The sequence below is a fragment of the Leptodactylus fuscus genome, chromosome 6 (genome assembly GCF_031893055.1).
Source record: "Leptodactylus fuscus isolate aLepFus1 chromosome 6, aLepFus1.hap2, whole genome shotgun sequence".
Lineage (NCBI taxonomy): Eukaryota > Metazoa > Chordata > Amphibia > Anura > Leptodactylidae > Leptodactylus > Leptodactylus fuscus.
In genome coordinates, this window is record NC_134270.1 from 23818934 (window position 1) to 23842206 (window position 23273).

Genomic DNA, 23273 nt, shown 5'->3' on the forward strand with positions numbered 1-23273 from the left:
TTTTGTGTCAGGATGCCTCATCTGAAAAATATCCTGGGGTCTGTTCTTCATAGTAACCCTTTTGTCTTCTTCCAGTCCTTTGTGCACATATTCCTATTTTGGGGACTCTTGTGGTTTCTGGAGTGGAGATATGGGACGAGGAGCCTGACCAAAGACCCACTCTTCAGGTTTGTGGCTGTATTGATGGAGGTTGGGCATCTGTTTTGGGGTGCCGCCCCTTCCTCGTGTCCAATATGGGGAGGCATCCAGGTGTGAGCACCCATATACCATACATTGAGATTTCTTAGCTGTGTACTTCACTGTGTACTACATGTCTTGTTACTGTGATATTGTGGTGTCATCTCCATTCACCTGACACCTTCTCAGCCAATAGTAAGTGGTAGGTGGACACCTTATGTTCTTGATGTCACATACAGTATATAAGATCCTAGGTTCAAATCCTGCCAAGGGCAACATCTGCAAGGAGTTTGTATGTTCTCCCCGTGTTTGCCTGGGTTTCCTCCGGGTACTCCGGTTTCCTCCCACACACCAAAGACATACTGATAGGGAATGTAGATTGTGAGCCCTATATGGGAGAGTGACTGACAATATCTGTAAAGCGCTGCGGAATATGATGGCGCTATATACAGTCCTATGAAAAAGTTTGGGCACCCCTATTAATCTTAATCATTTTTAGTTCTAAATATTTTGGTATTTGCAACAGCCATTTCAGTTTGATATATCTAATAACTGATGGACACAGTAATATTTCAGGATTGAAATGAGGTTTATTGTACTAACAGAAAATGTGCAATATGCATTAAACCAAAATTTGACCGGTGCAAAAGTATGGGCACCTCAACAGAAAAGTGACATTAATATTTAGTAGATCCTCCTTTTGCAAAGATAACAGCCTCTAGTCGCTTCCTGTAGCTTTTAATCAGTTCCTGGATCCTGGATAAAGGTATTTTGGACAAACAATTCGCGTTCAGTTAAGTTAGATGGTCGCCGAGCATGGACAGCCCGCTTCAAATCATCCCACAGATGTTCAATGATATTCAGGTCTGGGGACTGGGATGGCCATTCCAGAACATTGTCATTGTTCCTCTGCATGAATGCCTGAGTTGATTTGGAGCAGTGTTTTGGATCATTGTCATGCTGAAATATCCATCCCCGGCGTAACTTCAACTTCGTCACTGATTCTTGAACATTATTCTCAAGAATCTGCTGATACTGAGTGGAATCCATGCGACCCTCAACTTTAACAAGATTCCCGATGCTGGCATTGGCCACACAGCCCCAAAGCATGATGGAACCTCCACCAAATTTTACAGTGGGTAGCATGTGTTTTTCTTGGAATGCTGTTTCTTTTTGGACGCCATGCATAACGCCTTTTTTTTATAACCAAACAACTCAATCTTTGTTTCCAAAATGAAGCTGGCTTGTCCAAATGTGCTTTTTCATACCTCAGGCAACTCTATTTGTGGCGTACGTGCAGAAACGGCTTCTTTCTCATCACTCTCCCATACAGCTTCTCCTTGTGCAAAGTGCGCTGTATTGCTGACTGATGCTCAGTGACACCATCTGCAGCAAGATGATGCTGCAGCTCTTTGGAGGTGGTCTGTGGATTGTCCTTGACTGTTCTCACCATTCTTCTTCTCTGCCTTTCTGATATTTTTCTTGGCCTGCCACTTCTGGGCTTAACAAGAACTGTCCCTGTGGTCTTCCATTTCCTTACTATGTTCCTCACAGTGGAAACTGACAGGTTAAATCTCTGAGACAACGTTTTGTATCCTTCCCCTGAACAACTATGTTGAACAATCTTTGTTTTCAGATCATTTGAGAGCGGGCTGTCCATGTTCGGCGACCATCAAACTTAACTGAACTTGAATTGTTTTGTAGAAAGAAATGGTCCAAAATAACTTCATCCAGGATCCAGGAACTGATTAAAAGCTACAGGAAGTGACTAGAGGCTGTTATCTTTGCAAAAGGAGGATGTACTAAATATTAATGTCACTTTTCTGTTGAGGTGCCCATACTTTTGCACCGGTCAAATTTTGGTTTAATGCATATTGCACATTTTCTGTTAGTACAATAAACCTCATTTCAATCCTGAAATATTACTGTGTCCATCAGTTATTAGATATATCAAACTGAAATGGCTGTTGCAAATACCAAAATATTTAGAACTAAAAATGATTAAGATTAATAGGGGTGCCCAAACTTTTTCATAGGACTGTAAGTAAGCATAATAATAATAAATACCGTGTGCCATATACAAGGCATTTCGCTGATGGTGGATGTAGAGGATGGATGTGTTATTCATCACTGCATGATCCAAAGCAAGTACTCAACCTTCTTCTGCAATACACAGCACTGAGTGCATCAAACACTTCAATAGAGCTAGAGAATTTAGGAGTAGGAGAAGTAGAACAAAGTTTAGTCAGATTTAATCAATTACCGGCAGATAGTCACAGAAATCATAGATAGTGAGGGAGAATATCTGTGCTGCATGAGCCAGACTGCTGCAATAATGCAGACAGACAACGTAAATTTTACACTTTCATTGCCAATAATCTAATTTTGTGAAGTCTGTTTTGCGGTAGAGCAGTTTGATCTGTGACTATCCACATTGTTTTTGTTGACAAAGTAAGTCCTGTTAGTGAAGGATCTTTTCCTGAGGATTTCTTTTGGTAAGAGTTAAAAGTTTTTTTTTCATTAAATACATACAAACTGCTGTTCTATCAGCAAAACACTGATTTTACTTGTGCTAAAATTTTCCTTTTCTTAAGGGTTCTTGTTTACTCACCTACCAAGCAATGTGACTCAGTCTGCTAATCTAACACAAATCTCCATTTGTAAAGGGTTTTCTTTTTGGTTACCCAATATAGATACAAACTGCAACCACTGTAATGGCAAAAAAACAAGTTAATTGATGCAGTTCTTGTCTAGTACTCACTGACCATGTCACCTTTTTAGTGTTTTTCTACTTTTCTTTACCTTTTTTTTAGTAAAAAAAAAAAAAAATACTAAAAAAGGGGAAGGAATCCTGCAAGTACTAACAATAAAAATTAGGGTGGCAACAGCAACACTACTTCTAGTTTTGGAGCATTGTTGTACTTCCTTGAGAATGAAGATGAAGTCTTTTTATTTTTTACTTTGCTCACTCATCTCGGTCACAGGAGGATATTGCATCTGAGAGTGATGTGATCTTGAGTCAGGCTGCAGTGTGTTCCTATTTCTCCTCTAATGTTTTTTCCACCTAATTTACTGCAGGGCATTTCTGGGTGGTCAGCCGTGTCTCTTTCATCTTCTTCACTGACATAGGTCCCATTCCCTGGTAGTGATGTGGCAGCTGCATAGAAAGCTATTTCTCCTAATCAGAGCTGTCTTCATCTTCTTTTTGATGAGTTGGATAAGAACAGTCACTATTGTTTGCAAGTAGATGAGGAAGACATGACTGTTGGTAGTGGAGATACTAGTGGCACGGTGTGTTATACTATTATTACTGGAAGTCATTCTGCTAGGGGAGCCAAGGGGAAATATGGAGGTGGAAAGTCTGAAGATGTGCATGGCAATGATGTGTTAGAAAAAAAGCAGGGAAGATGATAATTATTTTGTCGATGATGATTCTCTGGACCCTTATTTCTTTCAAGAGGATGATAACAATGACCATACTGGCTTAGAAAACCAACCATGACAGGTCCTTTGGCCCATGCGCATACTTGCAAGCATTGTAGGCTGGATTCTCCACTGCGTACACAGCAATGAGTATATAATAAGTATCATACAGAGGGATGAGTACTGGATGGCAGTGCTCTTAGACCCTCATGTAAAGCCAAAATGGGGGAAGAAGTAGAACACTGTCAGGGCTCCTAGGAACCTATCTATAAAACATAGTGTAGAACACTGTCAAGGCTATAAAAAGGGTTAATATACTGTATCAGCGGTATAAAAGGGGGTCATAAATTGTGAACGGGCCATGAAAAGGGGTCATATACTGTATGGGTCCAGAAAGGGGGTCATATACTGTGTGAGATCCAAAAAGGGGGTCATATACTGTGTGGGGTCCAAAAAGGGGGTCATATACTGTGTGGATGGCATAAGAAGGGGGTCAAATACTGTGGGAGGGCCATGAAAAGTGGGGTCATATACTGTTGGGGCAAAAAAGGGGCTCATAAATTGTGTGGTGGGTCAGAAAAAGAGCATGATATAGCGTGTGCAGGGCCAGAAAAAGTGGCTCATATACCATATTGGGGGGCCAGGTTGGGTTTTTTTTTGTGGGGGGGAGGGTGGCCACCTTTCTTTAGTTTTCCTCAGGTAGTAGAGAGGCTAGGTTCACCTCTCCATAAAGTATATACATAAATATATATACAGATATACACACATATACAGTCCTATGAAAAAGTTTGGGCACCCCTATTAATCTTAATCATTTTTAGTTCTAAATATTTTGGTGTTTGCAACAGCCATTTCAGTTTGATATATCTAATAACTGATGGACACAGTAATATTTCAGGATTGAAATGAGGTTTATTGTACTAACAGAAAATGCGCAATATGCATTAAACCAAAATTTGACCGGTGCAAAAGTATGGGCACCTCAACAGAAAAGTGACATTAATATTTAGTACATCCTCCTTTTGCAAAGATAACAGCCTCTAGTCGCTTCCTGTAGCTTTTAATCAGTTCCTGGATCCTGGATAAAGGTATTTTGGACAAACAATTCAAGTTCAGTTAAGTTAGATGGTCGCCGAGCATGGACAGCCCGCTTCAAATCATCCCACAGATGTTCAATGATATTCAGGTCTGGGGACTGGGATGGCCATTCCAGAACATTGTAATTGTTCCTCTGCATGAATGCCTGAGGATTTGGAGCGGTGTTTTGGATCATTGTCTTGCTGAAATATCCATCCCCGGCGTAACTTCAACTTCGTCACTGATTCTTGAACATTATTCTCAAGAATCTGAGATTCTGATGCTGATACTGAGTGGAATCCATGCGACCCTCAACTTTAACAAGATTCCCGATGCCGGCATTGGCCACACAGCCCCAAAGCATGATGGAACCTCCACCAAATTTTACAGTGGGTAGCATGTGTTTTTCTTGGAATGCTGTTTCTTTTTGGACGCCATGCATAACGCCTTTTTTTATAACCAAACAACTCAATTTTTGTTTCCAAAATGAAGCTGCCTTGTCCAAATGTGCTTTTGCATACCTCAGGCAACTCTATTTGTGGCGTACGTGCAGAAACGGCTTCTTTCTCATCACTCTCCCATACAGCTTCTATTTGTGCAAAGTGCGCTGTATAGTTGACCGATGCACAGTGACACCATCTGCAGCAAGATGATGCTGCAGCTCTTTGGAGGTGGTCTGTGGATTGTCCTTGACTGTTCTCACCATTCTTCTTCTCTGCCTTTCTGATATTTTTCTTGGCCTGCCACTTCTGGGCTTAACAAGAACTGTCCCTGTGGTCTTCCATTTCCTTACTATGTTCCTCACAGTGGAAACTGACAGGTTAAATCTCTGAGACAACGTTTTGTATCCTTCCCCTGAACAACTATGTTGAACAATCTTTGTTTTCAGATCATTTGAGAGCGGGCTGTCCATGTTCGGCGACCATCAAACTTAACTGAACTTGAATTGTTTTGTAGAAAGAAATGGTCCAAAATACCTTTATCCAGGATCCAGGAACTGATTAAAAGCTACAGGAAGCGACTAGAGGCTGTTATCTTTGCAAAAGGAGGATGTACTAAATATTAATGTCACTTTTCTGTTGAGGTGCCCATATTTTTGCACCGGTCAAATTTTGGTTTAATGCATATTGCACATTTTCTGTTAGTACAATAAACCTCATTTCAATCCTGAAATATTACTGTGTCCATCAGTTATTAGATATATCAAACTGAAATGGCTGCTGCAAACACCAAAATATTTAGAACTAAAAATGATTAAGATTAATAGGGGTGCCCAAACTTTTTCATAGGACTGTAGTTTACTGTATACATATACACACAGAAATACAGACATTGGTTGTTTCCCTTTGTATTCTTTTATACTTGTATGTTCTCCTCAGAACTACAAAAAGAAAAATAAGCATAAAACCAAATCCTGAGGACGTGGACGATGCGGAGGAGGAAGTTCTGGCTGAGCGAGAGGCAGTGAAACAAGCCAAAGCCAGCAAACATCTGGAGGAGGTAAGCCGCCAAACCAGGGGCTTCATCCTGTTATCTGTATGAGACCGGGGCCTGAGGGACCCCACTCTGCCAAACCATAGAAGGTCAATCACATGACCCTGTCAGTTATCAGTGGTCTGTTGTCTTTAGGAGCTTATCATTAGGGATTCCCACCCTGTTTCCCACCACTTGTCCATTATACTCAGTGATGAATAGGACCCCCGATTTCCCCTCCACCACTGGAACGTCGTATTAAAAAATGAATAGTTTCCTATCTTTCCCCCAACACTGATCCATTTTACATATATATATATGTATCAGATACCCCTAGACCTTCCCTTTATAGAGCCCCATATCACCGTCTCTCTCTTTCTCCATTCACTTCTCTCTTTTCTTCCTCATGTTTTTCCTCATCTCTTCTCTTCATTTTTTTTCTTTCTATTCTTCCCCCCCTTCCTTTTCTTCTTTCTCCATTTGTTTATTCTTCCGTATTTCTTCCTTTGCTTCCTCCTCCTTATGTTCATTTTCTTCTTCCTCTTCTATAGCCACTTCTTCTTTTTTCTCTCCTGTCTCTTCCTCCTCTTTTTACTCTTCTTCTTCTCCTTCTCTTCAATCTTCTTTCTTTTCTTCTTTCTTTTCCTCTAGTTTTTCTTCTTCATCCTTTTCTTCCCTCTTTTTCCTCCTTTCTTGTCTCCCTCTCTTTCTTTGTATCCTCCTTTTCCTCTTCTCCATCCTCCAATCTTTTCCTTCTTCTCCTCCTTCTTTTTCCTCCTTCTTTCACCATTTCTCTTTCTTCCTCTTCTCCTTCCTCCTCTCCACCCTCTTCTCCTTCCTCTTCAACCTCATCTCCTTCTTTCTCATCTTCTCCTTCTTCTCCTTCTTCCTACTTTCCTTCTTCTTCCTCTCCTTCCTTATACTCTCCTTCCTCTCTTTCTCTTTTTCATCCCTTTCATCTTCTTCCTATTCTCCTTTATTTTCTTCTCTTTCCTCCTCACCCTCTTCTTTCTCTCTATCATATTCTCTTTCCTCCATTTTGCTTTTCCACTTCTTCCTCTGTTTTTTTTATCCCTTCACCTTCTTCCTCATCTCCCTCCAGATGCCAGCCATCATGGTGGACAGTCTACGTAAGGAATTCAGAGAAAAGTCCAGTGTGTTTAGTTGTAAGAAGAAGAAGAAGAGAGTTGCCACCAAGAACATTTCCTTCTGTGTGAAGAAAGGTGAGGGTCAGAAGACTCCCCCAATGTAGAATGGCAGCATTTCAGTTACAGATGGTTTACGTGGTGTGACAAAAATATGAGGACTTGCGTTATCTGATAACTCTGGTGGAATTTTTCGAAGTCAGCTGCCATTGAGACGGAATACAGTAAGGCATGTCAGTTCTTCGCTCCGTTATTGCATACTGGTCTACGTGGTGAAATGTAAGGGGGCAATTCCATAAAGTATGTGGGGGCAATGTGAGGGTGTCACTGATGGAGCACACTGTATGGGGACAGTGATGGGAATTATTATACTGTATGAGGGCAGTGATGGGGGCCATTATATTGTATGAGGGCAGTGATGGGGGTCATTATATTGTATGGGGGCAGTGATGGAGCCATTATAGCGGCCTTATACTCTATGGGGCAGTGATGGGACCATTATACATTGTAGGCACAGTGATGGGACCATTATACTTTGTAGGGGCAGTGATGGGACCATTATCCCTTGTGGGGGCAGTGATGGGACCATTATACCTTGTAGGGGCAGTGATGGGACCATTATACCTTGTAGGGGCAGTGATGGGGCCATTATATTGTATTAGAACTCTACTGGAGCCATTAAACTGTGTAGGGGCAGTAATGAGAGTCATTGTACTATAGTAATGGCCATCAATATTCCAAAGGTAGATGATCCATTAACTACTCATGGGCATACTTTATATAAGGGACCATTCTTGGTGATTGAGGAGCTGTGGGGGGCTCCAAAAGATGGGAGATTTGGCGGTAAAGGGTGGATAATTATCATGGCATTCTGTGCACGCTGCCCCACCACTCCCCTTGGAAGTTTTTAGGGCACTTCACCCTTACTCCTTCTCACCCCTGAATACATTTGCACTAGGCTGTTTGTTCCTCTCCTTCCCCCTGCCCCCTCCCACAGAACCTTCTCCCACCCCTGCAGTTCGGTGTTATTACACCATAGCCTGGGGGTTTATCAGATGACTGATGGTTTCCAGATCTTATTGTCCTATCTATGATGCGCTGCCGTGTATCTCAGTGAAGATTTTTGTGATCGTCTAGGTGAAGTTTTGGGGTTATTAGGCCCCAATGGTGCAGGGAAAACCACAACCATCTTCATGCTGGCAGGAGAGATTAAAGCAACAGCGGGGGAGGTGAGCACAATGTCTATGCAGTATGTAGTACGATGTTATCTTGGCCATGGTTGTTTCCCCCGTAGTTGTAACTGTTACCCCCATATCTGTATCACAGTTGTCTTCATGGGAGGGAGCTCTGTAGCTATCGCTTGTAGTCACTTACCATCATGACTGGTGTCTCCACCTCCAGGTAGTGCTGTGTGATTCACAGTCCTCTGACAACTCTACCACATTCCTGGGTTACTGTTGTCAGGACAATTCCTTGTGGTCAGACATGACAGTGAAGGAACACCTGGAGATATACGCTGCGGTGAAGGGAATGAAAAAGGAAGATGGAGCCCTGGCCATCAGGAGGTACAAATTGTATCTTCTTCTTCTGCCAGGACCTCAAGTGAGTCCCCCCACCATTGAATCCTCTAATGGTGTCTTTCAGAGTGTCCGAGGCTCTAGAACTGAAGGAACATCTTAATAAACAAGCCAAGAAGTTGTCAGCAGGAGTCTCCAGAAAGGTGGGATGATTTTTTTTTATAGTGCCCAATCATACCCTGGTTCTGTCCTCCACCCTGTCACTCACCAGTCACTTGATTCCTAAGCTCTGAACAATTTCTATGATTCAGGTGTGCTTTGCTATCAGCATGTTGGGGAACCCAACCATCGTCCTCCTGGATGAACCTTCCACTGGTCTGGACCCCAAAGGACAACAGCGTCTGTGGTGAGGGTCTTCCTGACTTCTCGCACATCCTGCCCACTGTCTGTTACTAAGAAATAGTCAAAATCTTCTGTCATTCAAAGGAGAGCCATCCGTGCGGCCTTCAAAAACAAGGAGAGAGGAGCCATTCTGACCACACATTACATGGAGGAGGCAGAAGCTGTGTGTGACCGTGTGGCTATCATGGTGTCTGGAAAGCTCAGGTAAAGATACAGACTAGAATATCTGCTGGTCTTCTAATGAAGATACTCAGAAGACTGTTGTCCATGTCCTGCAGACACCATGGTCTTCTTAATGCTATTTCATGGAAGCCTTCTTAGGTCTTCTGAAGTCCTCTCAAGTTTTCTGAGATATTCTTATTTCTTCTAAAATCTTCTCGGGTTTCCTGAGGTCTTTTGATATCTTCCCAGTTTTTGAAGAACTTATTAGGTTGGGGGTGTAGCTTGGCACGCACGAAGTATGGCCCCATCTCTGTAGTGCTCCGGCACAGAAGTCCTTACCGCGGCTCACAGTGGCAGCGATCCCATCCAGATTGACCCCGGGAGCTCTCTACACAACATGGGTCCTGGAGGTATGGCCAAAAGGGGCAAGAAATGAGCCCCAAAGCAGCTCACTGACTTTCTCAACCAAGATGGCGCCGACGAGTCCTCCCGTTGGTCAATTATAGCAGTAGATAGACGGCAGCAGCTCTGATGATGTTAGCGCTGGAGGGGAGCTCACATACTGACTCACCCCATCACCCCAAGTGTCCCCCGGTGACAGCAATGACTCCCAAAAGAGTCAGAACATTATTCCTGGAGGACAGCAGCACTCAAATAAGGGGGGATTTCAACCCACATCCTCATACCCTGCGGAGTAGCACATGGCTTCTACTTCTACAACACCAACCTCCCAAGCAGACACCAATTCCCCTGCCCAAAAAAAGCAAAGCAAACAATGAGGTGGGAAACGACTTTCTGCTTTGATTCCCACCTGGCTCTGGATCTGCTCTGAAATCTTATTTTACCCTATGCCAGTGTAGAGTTTTATCTTCTATTCGTAGCCATAGGTGTTAAAAATGTCTCATATAATGTAAGGAGAATAAATAGCCCCTTCTAGAGGTCTATGCTATGGAAAGAGGCTCATAGTTCTGCGGCAAATGTCATTTGTGTACAGGAGACGCACTTCTGTTGTGCAAATTCTGCAAAGACTAGTCCCTCCAGGTGTCACATGTCTTACAGGACCCTAAAGGGCGCTATGTAGCTATTGTGTGTCTTATGGATAACTGCCCCTATACTATTCTAAATGTGTACTGCCCCAACTCATCTCAGGTATCTTTTCTCAACTCAGTAATGAAGAGAGTCAGGAAAATTGCTCCAGCTCATCTCACAGTGTGTGGCGATGTTAATATCACGCACGATGTGGCCGCTGATATACAAATACACCTCAACAACTGGGACCTTGGCTCCGGCAGTAGGAACTGTACGTTGTCTAGAGATGCTTCCATGCTTCTCAAAGAGATTTAACATACTATTCAGCTAGACACTGCTCGTATTCTAGAATAGATATGTCCCTGGTCCCCAATGATTTGCTTCCCAAGGTACAAAGTTGTGACATTGGTAATATCACATGGACTGACCATGCGCCTGTCACTCTCACTATCCATTCTTGTGTTACTACTTCCCCTCCGGTGACATGGCGTAACAACACATTCGTTATGTCCATAAAATCAGTAACTGAGAAATCATTGGCTGATATAACCGAATGTATTAGTATTAACGTCCCATTTGTAGATAATAATTTTAGTCTTTGGAACGCTCACAAGGCCTTTGTCAGAGGTCTATTGATCCAGCGTACCTCGCACTTTAAGCGTAAAAGAATGCAATTAATGAAAGAATTACTGGCCTCCATTGCCACCTTAGAGAGTCAACACAGAGCTAACCCTAATCCTTCCCTTGTGGTTGCATTGCAGAAGGCTAGAACTGACCTGAGCGCCCACCTACTGCTGGATTTTGAGATTCAAAGCGGATGAAAGGACCTTATTATTGTTCGTTCAATAAGGCGAACAAATAATGGCACAGCGTGTTACGCCGGCTAGGATCAAGTCAAGAATCCCTTTTATTTTCACTAAGATGTTCGACCTGCAGCACATGGTTGACAAGTTCAGAAACTATTACCAGGGATTGTATGAGGATGACTTCGCCCCCTAACCTAGTTATCAACCAGTTTTTGCAACTTCCTTCTGTTACACAATCACAACTACAATCTCTTAATGTTCCTATATCTGGTCACGAGGGTACCAAGACCATAGATGGTTAGAAGATAATAAATCCACTGGTCCAGACGGGTTCTCTGGGGAATATTAGAAATTGTTCAAAACGTATATTCTTACTCATCTCACAAATGTATTCAATTTAGCCATGTCCATCAGTGCATTCCCTCCTGAGATGTTGTCTGCTACAATAGTGACCCTACCTAAGCCAGGCAAGGACCCTACTCTCCCCTCCAACTTCCGCCCTATCTCTTTACTGAATACGGACATTAAACTGCTTGCTAAGGTCATTGTGAACCGACTCCTTGATGTTCTGCCAACACTGGTTGGACGGGATCAAGTAGGATTTACTAAAGGGAGACAGGCTGTAGATGGCGCAAGAAGGGCGATCACATTGATCGCTTCCGCTCGTGCCCAACAAACGCCTTCCCTGCTCCTCTCGTTGGACGCGAAGAAGGCGTTCAATAGAGTACATTGGCGGTATTTGTTTGAAGTTTTGCGTAAAGTTGGCTTTACACGTCCCATCGCGACAGCTATCTCTAAACTGTACTCTAGCCCTTAGAGCCTGAGTGTTGGTGAATGGTGTCCTGTCTCGCCCTTTCTCCATTACCAATGGAACGAGGCAGGGATGTCCGTTGTCCCCTTTGATATTTTCTTTAATGATGGGACACTTAGCAGAATCTCATCCAGGCCTTGCTGGGATCTACAGTATGTAAGATCCGTGATACAGTGATCTATGTAAGAGCAGGGACTACAGCTCCCTGTTCTATAATAGATCTTCATGTCCATAGTAGCACGCCAATACACTTGTAACTAGGGCTCCCCTGATCCGGAGCACCACACTAAAGGTCTGGTGCTGTGAATCCCGGGGCCTCTTTGGAGTCGGGGGCCCTGAGCATTTTCCCAGTTTTGCCCCGCCTCCCCAATGCTGGCCCTGCTTATGGTATAAAATGTGTTTCTGATATACTCAGGGGAGATGCTGTAGTGCTGGTGGAGAAATATCATCTACCTCACAATGAACTGCTCACCTATACTAGATTGGTCTCCTTTACGGATAATCCCTTGACTCAAGTGTGTTTGCCGCAACTGGCTGCGGCCTTGTTACATCCCCAGTCCCCTTAGGCTGCATGTAGCACAAAAACCTTGTATTGTACTCTTAATCTTGATGGTACTTTCTGTAAGACCAAACAGATGAGTTTATGGGAAGAAGACCTGGGCAGCAGATTGGTTACTAACTGCTGGTGAGAGGCGCTAAATTGGGCCAAGAGGTCTACCATGTGTGCCTCGCACTGGGAGCAGTACAGTAAGCTACTCCTGAGATGGTATTATCCCCCCTCAGTCTACCCAAGATCTTGTTGTTGGAGGGAGTGTGGAGGAACCGGTTCGCTGTTCCATGTATTTTAGCACTGCCCCATTATTTAGCCCTTTTGGGTGTCGGTGTTCTCCCTGATTAATATGCGGTGTGGAGGAGGGGTAAGATGTTTGCCGAGAATGGCATTACTCTTGATAGGTATCCACAAGCTACGTGCCATATACTGGGGGCTGCTCGCCTACTCATAGCACGCAGTTGGACGTCCACCTCCTGCCCATCCCTGACTGAATTAATTTCAATGAATTTCAATTTGAACGAATCTCTGCATGCAACGGTGATAATGTAGATGAATTTAGGAAGAACTGGGAGATCTGGTCGATACTCTTCCCTCCCATCAGTGGCCCACTGATCGTACATATCTGCATAGGTCTTACTTATGGAGAGCTTAGTTCTGGGCTGAGTTCTCTGGACCATATTGTAATATTGTATGATTCCACCCTTGCTGATTCTCGGTCCTCAATTCCATAGATACTTGGTATCTGGCATGGAGGGTCTGCTGCAGTCTTGGGTGGGAGATCATCTCACCCAGTACCATTCTATTTCTGTGTCTCTTCAACAAGATTACGAGCGCTCCTCTCCTTCCCTTTTGCTTGTAGGCCTCCTGTTGTTATTATTGCTGTTGTTTCTATCTGTGTTTCGGCGCACAGCCATAATTTGCACATTTTTTCCCCGAGTCTCTACATAGTGACATATGTTCGCATGTTATAATGTAATACTGACTGTGTGCCGTACACGTGTTTTCTTCTAATTAAGCATAAATGTCTGTTTTCTCAGTGTATTTTATCGGACCATGTGAACCTTTCTTATTTTTTGCACTGACCCTTTGTGTTGTATTCTAAAAACTTTCAGTAAAAACTATTGTTATAAAAGAAAAGAAGAAGAACTTATTAGGTTTTTGCTGTCACTTGCAGGTGCATTGGCTCCATCCAGCAGCTGAAGAGTAGGTTTGGTAAAGGATATTTCTTGGAAATTAAAGTGAAGGATTCTCAGAACGTGGATGAGATTCACCAGGAGATGACGCGGCTCTTCCCAGATGCAGCCAGGCAGGACAGGTGATCGATGGGCAGAAGAAGAGATTGACAGGCGACTGAGGGACAGGAAATATGATTGATTGACAGGGATATTGATCGACAGGCAGGACAAGTGATTGACTGAAAGGAGAAGTGATTGACAGCTATGCCAATTCATTGAACGGACATGTGACTGACAGGGCAGGCTATTGACAGGCAAGACAAATATTGTCAGGATATGTTACTGACAGGACAAGCAACTGATAGACAGGACGTGATTGACAGACAGGACAAGTGATTGACAGGCCAGTCGTGACAGTAAGCGGCGCGAGGATGTAGCTGAATTCCGCTTTCTGCTCTGGATTCTTGTACTTCCTCTCTCCTGTTTATAGTCTGTCGTCTCCTTATGAAGCCTCCTTACCTCCCCAGGTTCTCCACCTTACTGGTCTACAAGATCCCAATGGATAATGTGAAATCCTTATCCCAGGCATTCTTACAGCTTGAGGAAGGTAAGGGTCTGCTGACAAGGTTGGGGGCAGGTGTCAGTATATATATATATATATACTAGAGGGAGGACCCGGCTTCGCACGGGTATATTACAATTTATGTTTGTGTAGTGGCCCCATAAGAAATGTCCAGTTTTGCACTGGTGTATTTTGTATGTGGTTTGTGTGTATGTCCATAAGCGTCATGTGATTATGTGTATCTCATTTTGGATGTCAGTGAAAAACCTGTGATCAGTTGTTATGGATACCTGGAGTAAAGCTGTATCTAATCCTTCCCCGTGTAGTACTGTGTTTAGATGCAAGTGTCTAATCCTTGTTGGTGTGGTACTTTGTGCAGATGCACATATCTAATCCTCCCCATGTGATATTGTGTGAAGAGGCGCATATCTAATCCTCCAGTAAGTGAAACTGTGTGCAGACGCGCGTATCTAATGACTCTGGCGTGTGGTACTGTGTGCAGATGCGCATATCTAATCCTCCCCCATGTGGAACTGTGTGCTGAGATGCGTATCTAATTTTCTGGCATGTGGTACTGTATGCAGAGGCCTGTATCTAATCCTCCCCTGTGTGGTACTGTGTTCAGATGCAGGTATCTAATCCTCCCCTGTGTGGTATTGTGTGAAGAGGCGCGTATCTAATCCTACGGCGTGTGGAACTGTGTGTAGACGCGTGTGTCCAATCCTCCGGCATGTGGTACTGTGTGTAGACGCGCGTATCTAATCCTCCCCCGTGTGATACTGTGTGCTGAGACGTGTATCTAATTCTCTGGCTTGTGGTACTGTGTGCAGAGGCATGTATCTAATCCTCCAAAGTGTGATACTGTGTGCACACACGTATCTAATCCTCCCCTGTGTGGTACTGTGTGAAGAGGCGTGTATCTAATCCTACTGCATGTGGTACTGTGTGCAGACGCGTGTATCTAATTCTATGGCGTGTACAACTGTGTGCAGATGCGCGTATCTAATCCTCTGGAGTGTGGAACTGTGTGTAGACGTGTGTATCTAATCCTACGGCATGTGGTACTCTGTGCAGATGTGTGTATCTAATCCTATGACGTGTACAACTGTGTGCAGACGCACGTATCTAATCCTCTGGGGTGTGGAACTGTGTGTAGACGCGCGTATCTAATTCTACGGCATGTGGTACTGTGTTCAGACGCGCGTATCTAATCCTCCCCCATGTGGTACTGTGTGTAGACGCGCGTATCTAATCCTACGGCATGTGGTACTGTGTGCAGACGCGTGTATCTAATCCTATGGCGTGTACAACTGTGTGAAGACACGTGTATCTAATCCTCCCCTGTGTGGTATTGTGTGAAGAGGTGCGTATCCAATCCTACAGTGTGTGGTACTGTGTGTAGACGCGCGTATCTAATCCTCCCCCATGTGGTACTGTGTGCTGAGACGCGTATCTAATTCTCTGGCTTGTGGTACTGTGTGCAGAGGCATGTATCTAATCCTCCAAAGTGTGGTACTGTGTGCACACACACATATCTAATCCTCCCCTGTGTGGTATTGTGTGAAGAGGCGCGTATCTAATCCTTCGGCGTGTGGAACTGTGTGTAGACACGCGTATCTAATCCTACTGCATGTGGTACTGTGTGAAGACGCGTGTATCTAATCCTATGGCACGTATCTAATCCTACGGCATGGGGAACTGTGTGTAGATGCACGTATCTAATCCTACGGCATGTGGTACTGTGTGCAGATGTGCATATCTTATGCTCTGGTGTGTGGAACTGTGTGCAGATGTGTGTATCCAATCCTTTGGCATGTGGTACTGTGTGCAGACGCATGTATCCAATCCCCCGGCGTGTGGTACTTTGTGCAGACGCGTGTATCTAATCCTTCGGCATGTGGAACTGTGTGCAGAAGCGCGTATTTAATTCTCTGGTTTGTGGGACTGTGTGCAGACGTGTGTATCTAATCCTCTGGCGTGTGATACTGTGTGCTGATCTGTGTATCTAATCCTCTGATGCGTGTATCTCAGTTTGGATATCAGTGTTGGGTTGTGTATGTGGAGTGACCATGTGTATTGCAGTTGGAATATGAGTGAAAGACTTGCAGGTTTGTATTGCTAAGGGGGGGGGGCATTGTGTTTGGAATGCTGTATCTCAGCAACGGTACGTCCAAGCGAGTTGGAGTCTCGTCTTAAACCTTCCCGGATACCTGAAGTATCTCTGTGCCAAATTTGGTGAAGATCGGTCCAGTCGTTTGGTTCGCATTAGAGCACAGACAGACAGACAGACAGACAGACAGACAGAAATTCATTTTTATAATATACTAGAGGGAGGACCCGGCTTCGCACGGGTATATTACATTTTATGTTTGTGTAATGGCCCCATAAGAAATGTCCAATTTTGCACTGGTGTATTTTGTATGTGGTTTGTGTGTATGTCCATAAGCATCATGTGATTGTGTGTATCTCATTTTGGATATCAGTGAAAAACCTATGATCAGTTGTTATGGATACCTGGAGTAAAGCTGTATCTAATCCTTCCCCGTGTAGTACTGTGTTTAGACTCAAGTATCTAATCCTTGTTGGTGTGGTACTGTTTGCAGATGCACATATCTAATCCTCCGGCGTGTGGTACTGTGTGCAGATGTGTGTATCTAATCCTCCCCTGTGTGGCATTGTGTGAAGAGGCACGTATCTAATCCTCCGGTAAGTGAAACTGTGTGCAGACGTGCATATCTAATCTTATGGCATGTGGTACTATGTGCAGATGCGCGTATCTAATCTTCTGGCATTGTGGTACCGTGTGCAGACAGGTGTATCTAATCCTCTGGCGTGAGGTACTTTGTGCAGATGCGCGTATCTAATCCTCCCCAGTGTGGTACTGTGTGCTGAGACGCGTATCCAATTATCTGGCATGTGGTACTGTGTGCAGAGGCATGTATCTAATCCTCCAAAGTGTGGTACTGTGTGAAGAGGCGCGTATCTAATCCTACGGCGTGTGGAACTGTGTGTAGACACGCGTATCTAATCCTACAGCATGTGGTACTGTATGCAGACGCATGTATCTAATCCTATAGCGTGTACAACTGTGTGAAGACGTGCGTATCTCATCGTCTGGCATGTGAAACTGTAAGCAGACGCGTGTATCTAATCCTACGGCATGTAGTACTGTGTGCAGACGTGCCTATCTAATCCTCTGGTGTGTGGAACTGTGTGCAGATGTGCGTATCTAATCCTCCCTTGTGTGGTATTGTGTGAAAAGGCGCGTATCTAACCCTACGGCGTGTGTAACTGTGTGTAGACGCGTGTATCTAATCCTACGGCATGTGGTACTGTGTGCAGATGCGCGTATCTAATCCTCTGGCGTGTGGTACTGAGTGCTGAGACGCGTATCTAATTCTCTGGCTTGTGGTACTGTGTGCAAAGGCATGTATCTAATCCTCCAAAGTGTGGTACTGTGTGCAGACACACGTATCTAATCCTGCCCTGTGTGGTATTGTGTGAAGAGGCACACATCTAATCCTGAGGCATGTGGTACTTTGTGCAGACGCGCGTATCTAATCCTCCCCGTGTTGTACTGTGTGCTTAGACACGAATTCGTATCTAATTCTCTGGCTTGTGGTACTGTGTGCAGACACACATATCTAATCCTCACCTGTGTGGTATTGTGTTAAGAGGCACGTATCTAATCCTGCGGCATGTGTTACTGTGTGTAGACGCGCGTATCTAATCCTACGGCATGTGTTACTGTGTGCAGACACGTATATCTAATCCTCTGGCGTGGGGTACTGTGTGCAGACGCACGTATCTAATCCTCCCTGTGTGGTACTGTGTGCTGAGACGCGTATCTAATTCTCTGGCTTGTGGTACTGTGTGCAGAGGCATGTATCTAATCCTCCAAAGTGTGGTACTGTATTCAGGCACACGTATCTAATCCTCCCCTGTGTGGTATTGTGTGAAGAGGCGTGTATCTAATCCTATTGCGTGTGGAACTGTGTGTAGACGCGTGTATCTAATCCTACGGCATGTGGTACTGTGTGCAGACGCGTGTATCTAATCCTCTGGCGTGTGGTACTGTGTGCAGATGTGCGTATCTAATCCTCTCCTGTGTGGTACTGTGTGCAGATGCGCATATCTAATCCTCTGGCATGTGGTACTATGTGCAGATGAGCATATCTAATCCTCCCCCGTGTGGTACTGTGTGCTGAGACGCACATCTAATTCTCTGACTTGTGGTACTGTGTGCAGAGGCATGTATCTAATCCTCCAAAGTGTGGTACTGTATTCAGGCACACGTATCTAATCCTCCCCTGTGTGGTATTGTGTGAAGAGGCGCGTATCTAAACCTACGGCGTGGGGAACTGTGTGTAGACACACATATCTAATCCTGCGGCATGTGGTACTGTGTGCAGATGTGCATATCTTATGCTCTGGTGTGTGGAACTGTGTGTAGACACGTGTATCTAATCCTATGGCGTGTATAACTGTCTGCAGACGCGTGTATCTAATCCTCTGGAGTGTGGAACTGTGTGTAGACGCGCGTATCTAATCCGACGACATGTGGTACTGTGTGCAGACGTGCAAATCTTATGCTCTGGTGCGTGGAACTGTGTGCAGATGCGTGTATCCAATCCTTTGGCATGTGGTACTGTGTGCAGACGCATGTATCCAATCCCCCGGGGTGTGGTACTTTGTGCAGACGCGTGTATCTAATCCTTCGGCATGTGGAACTGTGTGCAGATGCACGTATCAAATCCTTCAGTGTGTGGAACTGTGTGCAGAAGCGTGTATTTAATCCTCTGGTTTGTGGGACTGTGTGCAGACGCGTGTATCTAATCTTCTGGAGTGTGATACTGTTTGCTGATCTGTGTATCTAATCCTCTGATGCGTGTATCTCAGTTTGGATATCAGTGTTGTATTGTGCATGTGGAGTGACCATGTGTATTGCACTTGGAATATGAGTGAAAGACTTGCAGGTTTGTATTGGCTAAGGGGGGGGGCACTGTGTTTGGAATGCTGTATCTCAGCAACGGTACGTCCGAGTAAGTTGGAGTCTTGTCTTAAACCTTCCCGGATACCTGAAGTATCTCTGTACCAAATTTGGTGAAGATCGGTCCAGTCGTTTGGTTCGCATTAGAGCACAGACAGACAGACAGACAGACAGACAGACAGACAGAAATTCATTTTTATAATATAGGGAGATATATATATATATATATATATATATATATATATATATATATATATGTTACCATCCTATATAATGGGGGTTAGCTCAGCATCAAAAACTGTCCATCAGAACTTCCAGTTAAATCTTCCGGTGACGTTCTCATATCTGTGTTTTCTCCACAGCAAAGCGTATGTATAACATTGAAGAATACAGCTTCTCACAGTCCACGCTGGAGCAGGTACCCCAAAGTGTGGGTGGGGGATTAGATTGTCAGCTCCTGGGCTCACATATAATGAGAGTGATATAATTGTGTGTGTGATAGGAAGATTAGATTGCGAGCTGCTGGGGTCAGAGATGATGGGAGTGATACAGATTGGGAGTCAGGGATGATGGGAGTGATGTTGCTCCTCTTGTCTTGTCCCTATACCTTGCTGTGTCTCCTGCAGGTGTTCCTGGAGTTGGTGAAGGAGCAGGAGAAGGAGGACTATGAGTTGGACTCCTCTTTCCGTTGGAGGCAGCTGCGCACAGACAGCATCTGAGGATTTCATGAACTCCATGTTGTGTTCTCCATCAGATTCCTCTTAATGCGGGTTATTTATCATCTGCTCCTTTTTTGGCCATATTTTTCGCAGCTGCGCCTTTCTATAGACTAGTTTTATTGTGGTGCCTATTATGATGTGGATGCACCACCCTGCTAAATGCCGTGTACGTGTTTTATTTTAGATGCCAAAAAAAGGCAAAAGTAGCTTTAAAAATGTGCCCCAATGTCTCTCTGCGGTCAAGGTGTCTCATTCCCTGCACTATGAAATCTCGTGCATGCGCAGTAACGCCCCCTTCTGAGCGCTCCTGCACATGCCCAAGTCCCATTTTCTTGTGCGCTTTCTTCCATTGTCCACAAGAAAGTGGCCCTGGGGCTCAGAAGGGAGCGTTACTGCGCATGCCCGAGATTTGAAAGGCATATCACTATCTAAAACATTTCAAATGATAGAGCCCCTTTAACTTGAGTCCAACTAAACTGAATCAGCAGAAATGTCTTTTTTTCTTTTCTTATGTAAGAAATACAAAGTATCTCACATGTAGCAGATGTACATTGTGTGTTTTGGATTCTCCCCTGTTGTTACCCCCTCCTGGTGTTATATCTGAGCTGGGACTTTTGTAACACAAGTTTTATACATAGTAAACAGTGATGATCCTGCACCGTTGTGTCTTTGTATTCTTGGGTCCTTGTTTCCTAACAGCTAAGTGCCTTATGTCCTCATGTCCCTCTGTCTTCGCAGCCTTGTGTCCTTCTCTCCTTGCGTCTTCGTCTCCTCATATCCTTGTGTCCTTGCATGTCTTTGTATGCATCCTCATATCCTTAAGTCCTGAAATCCCCGAGTTCTCATATTCTTGTATTCTCAGGACATTGCGTTCTCACATCTTTGTGTCTTCCTTTCTTATGTCCTTGTGTCCTCACATCATCTACTCACATCCTTCTATCCTCAGGTCTCTGTGTTCTCATTGCCTTGTGTGCTGACATCCTTATATCTTCATATCCATGTGTCTGTGCCCCCCTGTGTTCTCGTGTCCTTACATCCGTGTGTCCTTACATTCTTGTATCTTCATATCTTGTGTCCTCACATACTTGCGTCCTTGTGACATCTTGTCTTTGGGCTCTCAAGCCATTGTTTCCTCCGGTTTTTGTATCTTTACAATCTGTCCTTACATTCTTGCTTCCTCTTGTTCCTGTCTTCTCACATTCTTGTGTCCTGCTTCCTTGTCTCCTCACCTCCTTGTATCCTGTTATCCTCATGTCCCTGTATCCTTACATCCCTGTGTCTTTGTGTTTCTCTCTAGGTTTTGTAATGGACAGGTGGAAACAAAGAAGTAACATGAACAGAGGCGTAACTTAAAACTTTTGGGCCTCAATGCAAAATCTAGGAGGGGGCCCATACCTGCTTTGTGCCATTTAGAATAGTGGTAGTGGGACCTCTGGGACCCCTTAGTGTCCAGGGCCCAGTAATGACGGCTACCGCTGCACCCCCTATAGTTACGCCTCTGAGTATAAAGTTCCTGGGCCTCAAAACAAAATCTGTAGCAAATGCTCCCCTGCAATGTACCCGCTACTAAGTGCCACTTACATGTAATACTGGCTGCTATAGGGAACAGAGGCAAATGTCACCAGAAATGTCATGTGATAATGAAAGATCCAAACTGAGGATGGAGCTCAGAAGTGATGCAGCCACTCAAGACAGGTCCCCACTGAAGCCCCAAGATGCCTGTCCTTCTCTTCAAGACATGTATACTGACCCCCTTGTAGAAGTGAGGGCCCATAGTGTAACATGTAAAAGAGAGGGGCCAGAGGGTCACAGGTAGAGAAGAGGGTCCCATAGTGTGACATGTAGAAGTGAGGGGCCCATAGTGTGACATGTAGAAGTGAGGGGCCCATAGTGTAACACGTAGAAGTGAGGGGCCCATAGTGTGACATGTAGAAGAGAGGGTCCCATAGTGTAACATGTAGAAGTGAGGGGCCAGAGGGTGACATGTGGGGGGTGAGGATGGGAATTATCAGAGGGTGCCGCTTCTAATCTTCTGACCACTGTCCAGCTCTGTAGAGATGTCCAGTTTGGTTCTGGGGTCACTGAGGGACAAGGGGGAAGGGTAAATAATTCTGGAATGATGTAGCTCCAGCTGAGGGGGGCTAGGGGATATGGGGGCACTGGAGCTACACAGGTCACTTCAGGCTGCTCAGGCCCTGAGATACAAGACCTTCAGTAACAACCTCTGACAATAGAAGCTCTGTCCGCTCCTCCAAATATCAAGGGGCATTCTCCATGGGAAGGGGGAGGGCCTGTCCTAGAACAATGTGTGAACACAGGAGCCCCAGTGCAAGGACACAGATGGCAAATGTGTCCCAGGGTCTATAATACCCAGCACTGGAGCCGTCCCAAACATCACCCTCTGAATGAAACGGCTCTGCTGCAAAACAACCACATCCAGTCTAGGGGTAGAACCCAATGATGAGGGTACCTGTCACTGTTATGGGGGCGCTGTGTCTGTCATTGTAATGGGGTCACTGTGTTTGTCCCTGCTCTGCCCTCTGCTGGTCATTGTTCTCCTTGCACTACCCCTGCTGGTCACAGGGTGTAAATAACAAAATCACTATCCTGGATGCACTGCCGGTCACAGGATTGTTTATTATGTGATCACTGTGCTCAATGCAGTGCCCCCTGCTGGTCACAGGTTTGTTTATTATGTGATCACTGTCCTTGATGCTCTGCCCCCTGCTGGTCACAGGTTTGTTTATTAGGTGATCACTGTCCTTCTTGCACTGCTCTTGCTGTTCACAAGATCATAAAATGGCATCACTGTCCGCCTGCTGCCCCCTGCTGGCCATAATGTGGTCTCAGTCCTCCCTGCTGACCCTGCTGCTCACAGAGTGTACATGTATATGTGTGATCACTGTTCTCCTTGCACTGCTTTTGCTGTTCACAAGATCATAAAATGGCATCACTGTCCGGCATATTGCCCCATGCCGGCCATAATGTGTTCACAGTCCTCCCTGGTGACCCTGCTGATCACAGACTGTATATGTGTGTTCAAAGTTCTCCCTGCACTGCCCTCAGCTGGTCACAAAGTGTATATAATGTGATTGCTATCTTCCCTGTCATTCAGCTGCACAGATACACCTCTGCTTGAGCAGCATGCCTGCGGGCAGGGGGTCTCACTCTCCTCTTCCATGAGTTCTCTTAGTGTTATCTTGACCACCTCATACCAGAAGTATCACCCGGAAACAAGATACATACAGGTAT

At 44.8% G+C, this 23273-nt stretch overlaps 1 protein-coding gene across 1 annotated transcript in view; it reads left to right on the forward strand.

Annotated features, from left to right (window-relative positions):
- LOC142210439 (ABC-type organic anion transporter ABCA8-like) overlaps positions 1-20673 on the forward strand; it is a 48172-nt gene extending 27499 nt beyond the window's left edge. Inside the window, exons 28-39 of the mRNA XM_075279566.1 lie at positions 76-167; positions 6057-6177; positions 7253-7373; positions 8433-8524; positions 8697-8860; positions 8940-9015; positions 9124-9218; positions 9299-9418; positions 13750-13890; positions 14278-14357; positions 19665-19720; positions 19929-20673. Coding sequence (XP_075135667.1) covers positions 76-167; positions 6057-6177; positions 7253-7373; positions 8433-8524; positions 8697-8860; positions 8940-9015; positions 9124-9218; positions 9299-9418; positions 13750-13890; positions 14278-14357; positions 19665-19720; positions 19929-20021 — 1251 coding nt within the window. The 3' untranslated portion in view covers positions 20022-20673. The remainder of the gene's footprint in view (positions 1-75; positions 168-6056; positions 6178-7252; positions 7374-8432; positions 8525-8696; positions 8861-8939; positions 9016-9123; positions 9219-9298; positions 9419-13749; positions 13891-14277; positions 14358-19664; positions 19721-19928) is intronic.
- The last annotated feature ends 2600 nt before the right edge of the window (positions 20674-23273 follow it).